Genomic DNA, 14,882 nt, shown 5'->3' with positions numbered 1-14,882 from the left:
CTCTTCTCTCTCCCCTCACGTAGTCGACAGAGAGAGAGAGAGAGAGAAGTTGATAGGGGAAGTATATAGGCGAAAAAGGGAAGGAAGGAAAGAGAGAGGAACTATATACAGCCGTACGGCCGTAGCCAGTTTCATTTCTTTCATCACCCGCCAACCCGTCCATCCACCACCCCACCCGCCGGTCCTCTCTGTGTTGATTTCCCGCAGGAGCCATCTTTACTCTCTCTCTTTCCATCTCCCTAGTTTTTATCAGCTCGTCCTTTCTACCTCCGCCCGTCCTATAACATACAACACCAAAATATACGGCCGGATAAAAAATCCACTACGCACGTCAGTTGTGAAAAAGAAAAAAGAAAAAATTATTTCGCCCCTTTTTTTATATTTTATCCAATAAAAAGAAGAAGAAAAAGGGACAAATAATAAAAACTTTCGGTTCAATTGGATTTGAATCCGGAATCGCAAACGCCAGCCCATCCAACTCTTCGGACTGTGTTATATATTGACTTGTCTGTTTCTCTCCTATTTCTCTTTGATTCATTTAGAGTGGAAAAGCAAAGATTTGGGGAAAAATCAAAACTACATGCCAACGCCTACTGGAGAGAGCGAAAAAAAGAAAAAAGCTTCCCGTTACCACCGTCGCCACTAAACCGGAAATTCCTAACTACAGTAATATACAAAGCGGCCCCCCCAGATGTGATTTATAACTTTCAACAGTCCCACCCCTCCACCCACACCCAGCGACGTCTGAATTGGTTCCACCCACCGTTGTGCTGCGCAGACTGTGCAAACAGAAAAGGGAATAAAATTTTTTCCCAAACTGAGTGGCAGAGAGAAAGAAAGAGAGAAGCTCGGGTGAGGGGAAACGAGCCTTCGACGCGGCTTCAACATTATTCAACACAGGGCCTTGGGGCGTCGCTACACACACACACACACACACACACACACATTCGACAGAGAGTTTTAAAAAGGTATATTATATAAAGGACGACCGCAAAAAACCGATAAAAATCCGATCTTGTTTTTTTTCTTCTTTTCTCTCCTATATACAAAACGGGACAAATATGGCGTCGGTGATTTCTGTAACCCACAAAAAAAAATAAAAAATAAAAATTCTTGGTTCGGTCTCCCTCTCTTTCGTTTTTAAGTATCATCGAAAATCCCCGACAAAAGAGGCCCAACAGCTGTGCGCGTAACTTACTTGCTCTTGACGGCGGGGATATGAATGTTTCGTAGTATCCCCCCACCAACAACCCCACCACTAGTCCCGACACGGAAAGAAGAAAAAAAAAAAGAAATAGAGAAATTTACATAATGATATTCATTTGAAAGCTTTTTTGGCTCCGAACTCTCTCGAGCTCTTGCGAGAGAGAGACCCAAGGCGACCGATAGTTACGTGGAGGGGGCAGGTGTGTGTGTGTGTGTGATTCATTTCTCTTATCGTCAAAAAAATATCCCCCGCCACCAAGTTCCCCAAAAAATGTTCTTCTTCTTCTTCTTGGGCGCTTGTTGGGTGCACCCGAAAATGCCGTCGTGTGATTACACCGTCTGAATAGTTGGAATATTTCCAAAATGGCGACGACAAGACTTTTCTCTCTCTCTCTTTCGGGCAACCAACACACAAACAAAAATGACTCACGCTCCCGAATAGACGCAGACGTGCACACACACACACACACACACACGAGGCCAATCGATGACGGAAGATGATGGCGGCGGCAGCGGCCGCGGCTGTTGGTGTGCGGTGCCGGGCAACATATGGGCGACAGACACGACAGGATTATTGAGATGATGCGTCTGAAATCGATCTCTTCCCCCTCACCAGTTCTCTCTCTCTTTCCCTTTTTTTTTAAATGTTTATTTATAGATAAGAGTTTTATTTAAAAAAAAAAAAAAAAAATTCTTATTTTTTCGTATGATTTGAAACGACGCCATTTTTATATTGCGCCGAGTCACCGTTATTTTGTTTCCCCTCTCTCTCTCTCTCTCTTCTCTCCGGCCGACACTTGAGGCCAAGCAACAAGAGCCGATCCCTTTTTTTTCTTCTTTTCTTTTCTTTTCTTTCCCAGTCATTCACTTCCAAAGACTCACGGCGGTCGCAGATGACGTCACTAGAAAAAATATCCATCCGACTCGATTCACACGACAAATTTTCCCCTTCATTTTTATTTTTTGGTGCAATGGAAAAAATAACCTCCCGAAAAGAAGAAGAAGAAGAAAAAAGAAATGGAAGAAGGAGCGAAACGAAAAGCCCAGACGATTGTCATATATTATAACGGGGCGAGCGTCTATTGCTCTCGTTATTTCCTCTTTCCTTTCTTCATCTTCTTCATCTTCTTCTTCTTCTTCTTCTTCTTCTTCTTCTCCTTTCCTGCGGCACTGCTGGGGTTGTTGCGTTCAACGGTGCCCGACCGACTTGTAACCGGTTTAGTCTTTTCCCTTCCACTAGACCGTAACGGCTCGCGTTCGTGAATCGTCGTAACTCGATCAGGAGCCGTGCGGCCATATCTCTCTCTCCTTCTCTCCCCTTCACTGCCTCAACCCATTCACTTCACATCCCCAGTTCTTTTTTTGCTTTTTCCTTTGCCTTCTTCCAGCCGCCCGTCTACTACCACCAACCCCCGGCCAAACAACACGGATCGCCAATTACACGACCACCGCAGCGGATCATTTGGCACATCCAACGACCCTTTTTCAGACCCTTCTTCTCCCGACCTCTCCCTTGGCCGGCCATGTTGGAATTCCGCCGTACAAGAAAAGAAAGAAAAGAAACAAACGATCAAAGAAGAAGAAGAAGAGTTTGTTTGTTTGTCCTTACCTTGATACTGTCGTAACAGGCGATGACGCGTCCATTCTGCACCTCGACGTTGGCTGGCGGGTGGGCGAATTTGCATTCCGAGTCGGAGCGGGAGCACTTGGAGCGCTGGAACTCGCGGCAGACCTCCAGCTGGAGCCAGCGCGAGTCTTTGGCATTGATCATGTTATTTAGATTGTTGACGTTCACCACAGCCATACTATTCAGACGGTTACTCTAGGAGGGCCAGCACTGGGCGCTAGCAGCAGCAGCTGATGATGATTGGTCTCGGGCTGTTTTCTGTTGATGATGATTCAACACCAACACACACGGCCACTAGTCGACTCCACTTTTCTAGTCGACTTTTGATTATTTTCGTGTGTCTTTTTCCCTACCAAGTTCGAGTGTTTTTAGAACCGGTCGATCTTTTTTGAATGAATGATCAATGAAAAAGATCGCCGCTCTTTAATTTTTGTTGTCGTCTACGCGATCGATTAAAAGCACGGCACAATCACACACATAGACACACAAACAAAAGGATCGGTTTCTTTTCAAGGAAGCGGGATGACGTCACACAAAGAACGGGGGGCTGTCGACACAATCCTCCTTTTTTGATGTCCTGTCTGCTGCTACCGACAAAGAAGAGAAAAACAAAAAAAAAAGAGCGCAAAAAAAAGAGACATGTAATAAAATTAATGTATAATATCCATGGACGTGTGTAATAGTATAGTAGTCGGTTGGTGGGGGGGGGGGGGGGGAGGTTCTCCGCTCGAGAGATTTTGTAACTCGTGGGATCGCAGTCGGTCCTACTATTTATTCCTATCAAATATTAACGAGAAAAGAAAAGAAAAAAAAAGGGAGAGACTAGCCATCCATCCATTCATAATGATATTCGAACTGCCACGTCCTGGGCGCTTACACCCTGCCATTAGACGGCCGAGCTACAGAAAAGATACTACCCCAGCAGAGACCTCCCCCGTACCGAAAAGGAAAGAAAAAAAAAAAGATAACGTGACTCCTCCTGCCCGCAAAGAAAAACGGTTAACACGTGAAAACGGTAAGAAGAAGAGAAAAAGAATAGAAAGTCTAGAAGAAGAAGAAGAAGATGGCGTGCCAGAAAGAAAAAGAAAGAAAAGTGTGTGTGTGTGTGTGTGTGTGTGTGTGTGTATGTGTAGGAGGAGGTGACAAATGACTTTCCGGCCGAGAACTAATACAAAAGCAGCTGCTGCTGCTGCTGTTGCCTCCTTCTTGGTCGTTTCCCTTTGGCTCCTGGGCTGCTGCTCCTGCTCCTCTTTTGTTATTGTTGTGAGAGACTGTTAGGACTGTCGGGTTGGCTTCTGGCTCCTTACCGCTGATGGAAAACTGCTTATAGACCTTCTGTCTCTTCTTTCTTTCTTTCTTTCTCTTTCTATCTTTTTCTTTTCTCTCTGTCTTTCTGGGCGTGTGTCAGTATATATTTTTATACTCGGAAACTATTGGGGCCACATTGGGGAAGCGCGCGGGGAAAGAAAAAAGGAGGACCAAACTATCCCGGAATTCTCCGTCGCCCTACGCCAAAAGGACCTTTTCTTCTTCCACGTCAGTTTGGACAGAGATCAAATAGTTTCAAGTGCATTTACGTAAGTAGGAGTCGCGGCAGCACCCCATGCTAATCAAAAATCAAATGCCCCAAAGGGCTAAAACAGACGACGAGACTTATCCCATCTGCTCGCCCGGTTAATGGAACAGCACAGTTAAGTGCATTGCATCAATGGGAGCATCAAGAGTAGCCACATACACCAAGTGCTCATACATGCAATTATTACAACTACCCCTTTTTTCTACCTCCCAAAGAAGAGGCTAGACACAATAAACAAGACAAGATGAAGTTTCTGTTCTGTGTTTTTTCGCCCTGGCCAAAACCCATTCGGCAGATGTACAAGACGGGCCGCAGTACGTGCCTGCCGGACGGACGAAAGAGCCTGGCCCAAAACTTCTTCTTCTTCTCCTTTTTGGCGCTCTCTCTCTCTTCCTAAGACTCGCACACTCACATATATATATATACACACTTGACAAGATTAACGATCAACTAGCGCTACACATGTGGGTGTACGTTTGATACTAGAAAAGCCTCGACTCTCCTTCCCTTTTTCTGCCTTTGCCTTTTACTCCTCTCTCCCAGAGGATCTATAGACTATATACAGACAGACAGACACACACACACACACGCAGACAAACACAAAGTTTTGCTCTTTCAGATGCTGTCTGGATGATGCTGCAGCATCCATGCGCGCTAAGAAAAACATGGGCGCAAAAGCTTCGAAAAAACTTTTCCTTCTTCTTCTTCGCCTTGCAGCTCGTTTTTATTGACGGAGGGAGAGCGGCCAAAGGAAAGAAAAACAACAACCGGGAAAAAAATAAAAATAAGAAAAAAAAAGTTGCTTAGATAGTATTTATAGGAGTATACATATAGTATAAGGGATGGTAGAGTGGAGATAAGGGCGAGAAGGAGGAAAATATGTCTTGTGTAGACGTTTTCACGGTTCACCCAATAGCGAAAAAGGTTCTCCTCAAAGGCCTATCCATCCTCTAGGACTCTTGTGTGTGTGTGTGTACTGTAATAATCCAATGCGTGTCTGTGTGTGTGTATATATTTATGAGTATATTATCAAGGGCGTAGAGTCAAAAAAAGAAAAAAAGAATAGGAGAAAAGAGAGAATGGAATGTCTATGCTGCTGCTGGTCTCTCAACCCCGGCTACATAATACTCACACGCCCTCTGGATGTCTGGAGAGACTTTTTGAGGTTTTGCTCCCAGACGTCCCTCACACACAGACACTTGTATTGTTGTCTTGCTCTCCTACGTGCCTCGACGTCAGCCCCGAGTTTCGTTTCCTTTGCGCCAGCGAGCGAACGAGAGAGAGAGAGACACAGTTGCGAGCACATTATGTGTGGCCGCCGCCGTCATGTGGGGAGAATGAAGAAGAAGAAGAAGAAGAAGAAGAAGAAGAAAAGAAAGAAAAAAAGGGAAACCGAGGACAAATCACAAAAGAAAAAAAAACAGCCAGCCGGAGAGAGAGAAATCTTTTTTGCATGTTTTTTACACGGCCAGTTATCAAAACTTATCACCTTCCCCCTCAAACCACCACTCGCTTCTTCTTCTTCTTCTTCTACCTTTTCTCAACTACCAAACGCAACTCGGATTCCAGAGGGGAGAAGAAGAAGAAGAGTGTTGCACGGCTGTGTGCACATGTGTGTTGAAATGGCGTCATTGGGAATCAAACACACAAGAGGCGAACGAACAGCCAGCAGAGAGAGAAAGAAGAAGGAACAAACACACAAGCTCAGAGAGCGAGAGAGAGAGAGAGAGAACACACTCCGAAAAAGGGAGAGTTGGCCTTGGCTCTCTTCTTCTTCTTCTTCTTCTTCTTCTATTCGTCTATCTATTTACAAACAAAAGATAAACGAGCTTCTTCTTCTTCTTCCTTCTGGAACGATGGATTCGTGCCAACAAGAGTTGGAAGAAGAAGAAGAAGAAGAGAGAAAGCATTGCTGACGACGCCAATCGAGGTCGAAAAGGTCAAAGCCCAGCGCAGCACAACATAGAGAGAGAAGCGAGCGCAGCACATCTCTCTCTCCAGCTGCTTCGTTCCCCAACCAGAAGAAGAAGAAGAAGGACAAGATCGGATGGTTCGATACGCTTTTATATGTGTTGACCTCGAGGCAAAATGCGAGAGAAAGAGAGAGAGAGAGGCAAGCCAAGCGAGCAAAACTCATACCACCACTTGAGGGGGGGCATAGTTGGTTATGTATGGACTCGTGTGTGTGTGGTTCGTCTACATATTCTTTTTTTTTTTTTTTTTTTTTTAAAGAGAAGATTTCATTTACATTTGTAACCAAACAGATCTCGCCGTCGAAATTCAAATATTAGGTCATCAACTGAGCTCCCCCATCCGTTGGAAATTTCCTTCAATCAATCGACGAGCTGAGAGTGGTGGGTGGGGTCCTCAACCCGTTTTTATTGGTCGCTAATGCGAAATAAGGAAAATAAAAAAAGCGAGGAGCAGGACAATCAAATTTGGCCATCGGAGATCCCTTATCAATCCTCCTGTGTAATATGTCACCGAAAATAGGAGGAGGGGGGAAGGGAGAGATGCCGGTAATTCCGTTTCCCCGCTCGTCCGTGTCCCTCACAACTACTCAAAAGTCTCTCTCCGCCAACGTGAGCTCAAACTACGGGCGGATCAATAGAATCCGCCACACGCAGACGGCCACACTCTCTCTCCCTTTTTTACCCGTTGTTGTTCACCAAAATTTTTCTCCCAATTTTTCTAACTCCCTCGACATCATCGGCAACTTTTTTCTGATTCGGTGGAAATAAAATTTTAAAAAAGACGACGACGACAACGATGGTCGGGTGTCTCTTTGACGTCACAAACCAAAGAATCTGACTGGCCATTTGAAATCGTAGACTTTGAAGCGACGACGAGAAAAGACGGGCACACGCGGAAAGGTTGAACGGAAGATAAACACGCAAGAAACCCTAGACGACGACGTTATTCTTTCTTTCTTTTATTCTAATCTAAAAATGCGAAACATGGCAACCACCGGAGCCTGTAGAGCTGGCCTGCACACGATTCGTGTCTTTTCCCAATTGTATCCACTTACTCGTCTCAAAGTCTCTTTTTCTTTCTCTCAACTTGAAGCTCGTCAGGGATTAAGAAAGGAGCAACAACCAACCCCAAAAAAATATATAAAAAATAACGTTTCGTTTTCTCATCACGTCTCGAGTTGAAGAAAGGAGAAACAACAAAAAATGACGTACCAGAAATTGAAAAAGACAAGAAAAAAAAATCTCTTGAAAATTCTTTCAGACACGTTTTTTGGGTTGTTGAGCAAAAATTTGAATCGGAAATGAGATGGAAAAAAATAAAAATAAAGCTTCGCTTACCACCAAGAAAAAAGAGCTCGCGAGTTTAAGTTTTTCCTTTTTGGGTTTCGATGATTTCGACGAGGGGGGGAATAAGAAAAAAAAACTCAATTTATATTTCGTTTCTCTCCCTCGGTTGGCGTGCGTGATGGATCGATGGTGGGAGAAGAAGAAGAAGAACCACAGAAGACACACGAGAGAGTTGAGAGTTGTTGTCTTGATGTATCAGAAGGAGCGAGACGCATATGTAATCACGATCCGGCGACGTGTTGAGTTTCTTTGAGCCGCACAGAGAAAAAGCGACGAGCGAGAGAGAGAGAGAATTTCGATGACAATCCGCGTCGATTTTTTTTTCAAGTGAGAACCTGTGGATGTTGTTGTTGTTGTCGTCGTCGTCCCCAAGTGTGTGTGTGATGATCTGAATCAGAAGATAACAGGGAATTTCTAGCGGCGGCGGCAGCAGCAGCGGAGCGGAGCCAATTTTCAACAAAACCAAAAAACTCTAAAGAATGTGCGTCCCTTCTTTTCTCCAGTGTGTGTTGGGCTGCTGGAACACACTCACACACAGGCGCGCACACAAAGACACACACACAGACACACCGAAATCAGAGCCAAAGAGGAAAAGTGAGAAAATGCGGTGGTCGCTTGCGGTTTGACGATCAAATAAAAATCGTACAACAAAAGCAGCGCGATTCTATGTGTGTGTGTTATCTCTCTTAAACTTCTCTTTGCAGCGGCGACGGCTAAATCGGAAATCAACTGGGCGAAAAAATGAAAAAGAAAAACAACAAACTGGCGCAGAAGAAGCGGCAGCAGAGCGGCGGCGGCGGTGGCGGCGCGTTATGTTGTGGTTTCGATCAAAAATGAAAAATTTCGCCAAACAAAACTTTTCGGTTTATCGCTCGATGGATGTTTGTTTTTCCCGTAATTTTTCCTTTCTTTCGTTTTCGTGAGTGACAAGAAACACACAACACACACACAACAAAACACACAAGAGAGCGAACGGGCGCGGCCACAAAGCTGTTTTCACTAAAAAAGAAGAAAGGGGGAGAGAGAGGACTGGACGGCGGCTCAGTCCCGGCACGACTAAAGTCCCTTCTCCACCGACATCTACACACAGCCCAGCAGAGAAAGACCAGTGTGTGTACGTGTGTGTGTAGCTCCCCCTCTCTTTCCTCCCGTCTTCACCCCCCAAAACACATCGGGACGGACGAGGGGAGGGAGAGAGGGGAGCGGACGGGAAACGACGGCGCAAAAAGGGGAGAGAGAGAAAAGTTTTCTCTCCCGATGGAGAGAGAGGGGGGTACACACACACACACACACACACGAAAAAGTGGGCGGAGTCTCTAGCGCAATATAAAAACGTGAGAAACGTGCCACTTTGAATTCTGCCGGGCGCGGAGAATCGTTCGCTTAGCCGGCAACAACAACAACAACAACGTAGGAAAGAAGAGAGGGGGAAAATATTAGACGGACAGATCCAGCAGCAGCAGCGGCGGCAGAGTATAGGAGCGCGTCGATAAGGCGCAGGCGCCGATTTCTCGTCATATCCTCAACGACGTTCGGCGCGTCGACCGGTTCCTACCCTCCTCACCCGACGACAACAATCTGAACGTTCAAACTCGTTACATTGTTCGCCATCAATTTTCTTCTCGTTTTTATTGAATTTCGTTTGTTTGCTGATTGGGAGGAATTAATGGGAGAAAAAAAAAGAAATTGATAAGTCGGGGGGGGACGTCGTCGTCTCATTTCTTCTTCGGCTGATTGCTCTTTTGTTTTCAATTTGTTTAACCAATCACGCGTCGCCCGAGAGAGAGAGAAATGGAATTGATAATTCCATCGTCCTCAAATTGGTAGGGACGAATAATAATAAATAGCAATTTTCAAATAGTTCAGAGTTTGGCGCCGTTTCCTTTTCAAATGGACCGCCACTCTACACCAAATGGGCACACATTAGTAGTAACTTATCAGATAATCTTCTTCTATTTCTTTTTTTTGGTTCGTTCGTGAGTCTTGCGTCATCGTAAATCAGGAGACATACTGGTGACCTCTTCTTCTCCCCCCCCCCTTCTTTTTTTGTCCATACAAGGCCCGTCAATTTCTCTTTTTTGTTCCTCCCCTGTCGTCTTTTACACAGCGAGCAGTTAGTGTACTACTCTTCTTCTTCTTCGGCTGCTGCTGCTCTGTAATGCCGGACACACGACCGAAAAGAAGAAGAAGAAAACATTGTGAGTACGACTCGACATGTAAATTTCACTGGCGAATAATAACAAGTCGCTGGCCGTCGTCGTGGCGATAACATCATCCACGAAATAAAACAGAAAAAAAGAGAGAGAGAAAAACGAATAGTTTTCGAGGGGTCTCTCTCTCTCTGTGTGTGTACATGCAAGTACACAAGACGTCCGATTAGACCCCGATTGGATCTGACAGTGTCTGCAAGGAGAGAGAGAGAGAGAAAGGGAGATGATTCGACTCGATAAAGAAAAAAAGGGAAACAACAAAATATATTTTCCACAACAACGTGCACACACACGTAGGGAAAAAGGGAAAAGAACAAGTAAAGTGGCTTTTATAAAGTGGCATCGACCTTTCTCTCTTTTTCTATTTTTTACTTCGCGTCAACTTTGTCATTCTTTTATATTTTTGTTTTTGTTTGTTTCCCCTGTCGTCGCATAAAGTCAACCGCGCATATCTCACCTCTTGTTTTCCCTGTCGAATTTTTCAAAAAGAAACTATTCGCCAGACTGGCCGGGATGCCGGCGTCAATGCTAGACGTGCGGAATTGGGCAAACAGCGCAGCGTTCGATACAAGTTTTTGTTTTTACACAAGAGCTGCAATGGCGTGCCGTCCGGCTGTATATAGATGAGGGGGGCCCTTGCTCCGAGCAGCACCTCTCGATTAGACTTTTTGGAGTAAACCCCCCCTTCACTTCTTGGCCGCCACCGTCGTCGTGCGTCGTCGTTCTCGGCCAGCCAAAAGCAAACGGAAAATCGAATAAAAACCTATTAGACTTTATAGCAGACTGACTGACTGACAAACAGAGGGGAATACAACCTATATGGGTCTCTCTCTCTCTCTCTCTTGGCTACCCAATATTCCACACGCAAACCCAGTTCGAGTGTGTGTGTGTGTGTCCCCCTTCATCCACTTCTCTCTCTCCCGATCGGACGCCCGAGTGGCGACGGCACGCACACGGCGTCGCTCGTTTGCTCTGTCTGTGTGTGTGTGGGTCGGCGGCGGCACGACGTCGCACATTAAATCCAATGCACGCGTCACAAGTTCACAGAGACGAGCAAAAGGGAGAAACGAATAAAAATAAAAAAATAAAATAAAAAAAAAGGTCGTCGTCCGCTCGGATACAATAGAGGGGGCGGTTACGGTCCCGCCTACTTTTCGGCTCTATGAATACTGAAACGACACACTAGGGGGGGAGCGGCAAAAAATAATTTATTTCAAACAAAAGTTTGTTTTCTCTCTCTCTCTCTTTTTGAATGCGCGCGTGTTATTCTCCTCATCATCAAATGTGTCATAATAAAACATTGGCACATTCGCCGGGGGATGGGATGATGCTTTTCCGGTCATCCGGTTTCTCTCCCCCCCTTCCACTTTTTTTTGTTTTATTTTTCTGGTTGTTGTTTTGTTTCAAGTGAGCGTGTTACATTGACGATGCGACTAACAAAAACAACACAAACTCCCCAAAACTAGACAGGGAGAGAAGAGGAAATCATAAAAATTAACCGACTCTCCTGAAAGGAAGGGGAAAGTTTCCAGCTGCTCGTCTCCAGGATCAATTTTGAATTCGGTGAAATTTGACGAGACAGAAAACGGTTGCCGCGCTCCACAAAATAGCCAAAAAATAAAAAAAGGAAAAACGTCCGAACAAATTGAACGAAATGGAAAGTTAAGGTCGAGGAGTTTGATTAGTCGACACGGGAGTAACATAACACCCACCCACCTAATTCCATCATTGGGCAATTGCTCCTAACCAGGGTTCCCACTTTGATTAGAGAGCAAACATGATTGAAAGAATTCAACAACCAGTTTTGGCTATTCTTCAAAGACAAAAACTGCCAGTCTACATATTGAATGATATCTTGGTCTACGATACCAGAACATCAATTTGGCAATGGCAATGCCAATGGCAATTTGTGACTCCACTTCCAGTAGCAGAGTTTTAGAAATATAGACGGCTTCTCTTTACTTTCAACTGACAAGCAAAAACAAATTGACAAAAGGAAAAATCGTACCTGCTAAACTGTGACTCAACTAGATTGGAAGATGTTTGAAGCCAAACATTGAATTCTTTTCTGCCAGGGCCAAGGTCTTTAAGTGTTTTGGGGTAATTTTGCATGACTATTCAGTCCACCTTCTCAAAAATTGGAGAAAAAGTGTTGGTTTCACCACCGACACCCACACAATATTGGTTCTTGCCTTCCACTTTTTCCACTTACTCACTAAAATCTTGGCAGAGCTCGGCATTTTGGCAATCTGTTTTTCTCTAATCTTATTTTGATTACGAATCATCTTTCTCTGCTTGCTTGTCCCATTATTGAACCATCACATTTAACCATGAATTTAACTAAAACACACAACTTTACTTACACTATAATCATGTTCGTCTTCAACACGTGCACAGAAACAATGCCGTCACCATACTTGTACTTGTAGTCTGCTACAGCCCTAATAAAGGATTACGATTTCCCCCCAAAATAAACCTCAACAACCAACAAGGATGTTGCCATGTTGCGAATAAATAACAACAAATTGAAAACTGTCAGAAAAATTTCGATTTTTCAAGAGTTTTCCAAAAAAAGGTGTTCAAATTCAAAGATTTGAAAGAATTCGTTTTTTTTTTAATCAAAAAGACTTATAAAAAAATTCATTTTCCCGGTGGCAACCCTGCTAACGAAAAAGTGAAAAGAATCGAGTAATCGACACCCACCGACGAATGTAACGTCGTCATTTGGCCACCCATAAAAAGGAAAAAAAGGGACAAGTTTTGCTGCTGGAACGCGCCCGCCCGCTCGACGTTATATTGTCGGTGCCATCCAGCAGTAGCAGACCCCCGCCACTATATATATGTACTATAGTCCGAATTTAATTGGGCGGAAGGAGAGAGAGAGTGAGCGAGAGAAGAACTCGGGTGGTTGTGGGTGATGGGAAAAGAGCTCCCACACATCGATCCGCTCAGACTGTACTCTCCACTGTACATCACATGAGAGTGTAGCAGCAGCAGAGTCGCCGAGTTGGGTTGGCTGGGTCCGTTGATATACGACCGATTAAGCCGGACCCCATTTAGAGTTGGATACTCTCTCACTCTCTTTGGCCCCTGATGCGTGTGCACGCCCTGGATGGTCGGTTACCATCCGAGTGGTGGGGAGTCCCAGTCCAGACACACAGCACAGCACCAAAAAAAAAAGGGGGGGGGCGAAAAAATAAAATAAAGTAAAGTGAGTTGTTTCGCGTGACGATCCTTCAACCCCCCTTTCTCTCTCTCTCTTACAACCGAAAAATATATCACGAACGATAAAACTATAAGCGCTAGACTTGTGTATCTATACCGGCGGTATTATAAGAACCCGTTATATATCGATCCCGGCAAACGATTGTTATTCCATCACTGCATTACGTCATTTTGTAACACGACGAACAATCGAAAAATAAAATGTGTTCAATCCTGTTTTAAGAGATCACATTTTCTTAATGATTGCCGAACTGAAACCTGATTTCCGCAGTGTCTCTCTCTCTCTCTAGAATTGATTGCGGCTGCCCGAAATTTCCTGGAAACTCCCAACTCCCGTTCCGTGTGTGCGTGTGTGTGTGTGTGTGTGTGCGGTTTTTATTAACTCGGTCGGGCAGAGATGCACGAGATTGTAGTTGGTGGTGGTGGGGGGCTCAGCACACACACACAAGGAGGAGTCGCCAAATGGTTTTGTGCTCGGCGGTGGTGACTCACTCACCCGACTACACACAGTAAAGAGTAGTTGGCAAACATGGCCGCCGCCGCCTCCTCCTCCTCTCCTCTGCTGGGCTGCTGTGTATAGCAGCAGCTGTTTGATATCCCAGACATGGAAAAATTGTTACGAGCGTATCAACACAAGAAGAAGAAAAAGAAGCGAGAGAGAACCTTTTGGCCGCCATAACATTTCCTTTTTTCTCTTTTTGTATATATAAAAGTGTCTCTGACCTTTTCCCAGTTGATCTTTCACTCTCCTACCGATGGCCAAATGATCCGTCGCTCGGCGATCGTCGTGTTCCAGTTTCCCACCACCACCACCGACCAACAACAACAAACTCCGTTCGTTCGTTCGTTCCTTCTTTTTCGTTTCTGTTTATTTGTGTGGCAAACCGCAACATCCGTTTACGGCTCCACACATTCCGCGTTCTCTCTCTCTCTCCTACCAATTTATCTCTCCTTTTTTCTTCTTCTTCTTCTTTTTCTCGACTCTCTTTTGTCCCTCGAAATATATTCAAATTCTTTTTTTCCGAGTCCCAAAAACCAAATTCAATTTCTCTCCACTTTTTTCTTTAGCTCTTTTTTTGGCCAAATTGTTGTCGCAACACATTTCATCATATCCATCGGCGCGGTAGCTGGTCGGAATCTTTTTTCTTTCATCTCATTTCCAAGAAAGAAAAGAAGGGAGGAAAAGTCGTAAGGAGCCGGTTGTTGGGGCTGAGCCGAGGAGCGATGAATAATTCATTGAATGGGCAACCATCAAAGAATCAAAAGGGGGATAGGTTGCCCTGGGTGGTGTCCGTCCATTCGTCGATCCAAAGACAACAGGGGGCTCTTGCTCGATGCACGACAAGAACGGACCGAACAAAAATAAAATCAAAAACCCCCAAAAAAGAAAAGAAATCCCAACCAGACAGGCATGAAATCCTCGCAAACTAATGGCCCGTTCACGAACGTGAACTGGCAACTGTAGAGAGAAACGCCGGCCTGAAAAAGTGGAAGAAAAAGAAGAAGAAGCTGAAACGTGCCACCAATACCTGCTGTGTTTGCCGATGAGCTTCGCAAAAGGGCAACGTATAAATAAGTCAAATATCACAAGTCCCCTCTATCTTTTAGGGTGCAGACATTTTTTCGGATACTAGACCCCTTGATACCGAGGGGCTACGTAATGCCTACCGCCTGGGCGTTCCCCAACCCAAATAATTAAAAAACCCAAAAAGAAATGA

General features: G+C 44.8%; 2 protein-coding genes across 17 annotated transcripts in view; one reads left to right on the top strand and one right to left on the bottom strand.

Annotated features, from left to right (window-relative positions):
• LOC124314826 (LIM domain only protein 3-like) overlaps positions 1-14,882 on the top strand; it is a 347,499-nt gene that overhangs the window by 237,734 nt on the left and 94,883 nt on the right. The gene's annotated exons all lie outside the window — the stretch shown is intronic.
• The window catches only part of LOC124314636 (hormone receptor 4-like), a 64,065-nt gene that overhangs the window by 25,501 nt on the left and 23,682 nt on the right, over positions 1-14,882 (bottom strand). For 3 of the 16 annotated variants that reach the window (XM_046779881.1, XM_046779876.1, XM_046779882.1), the window contains one exon: positions 2,816-3,417. In XM_046779881.1, coding sequence (XP_046635837.1) covers positions 2,816-3,010 — 195 coding nt within the window. In that variant the 5' untranslated portion in view covers positions 3,011-3,417. Of the gene's footprint in view, positions 1-2,815; positions 3,421-7,720; positions 8,866-11,947; positions 12,352-14,882 lie in introns of those variants that run through there. The other 13 variants (XM_046779885.1, XM_046779889.1, XM_046779884.1 and 10 more) reach the window with 13 other exon arrangements.

The sequence above is a fragment of the Daphnia pulicaria genome, chromosome 10 (genome assembly GCF_021234035.1).
Source record: "Daphnia pulicaria isolate SC F1-1A chromosome 10, SC_F0-13Bv2, whole genome shotgun sequence".
NCBI classification, from domain to species: domain Eukaryota; kingdom Metazoa; phylum Arthropoda; class Branchiopoda; order Diplostraca; family Daphniidae; genus Daphnia; species Daphnia pulicaria.
Note: the sequence above shows the minus strand (reverse complement) of the source record. Positions and strands in the feature narration are given on the sequence as shown.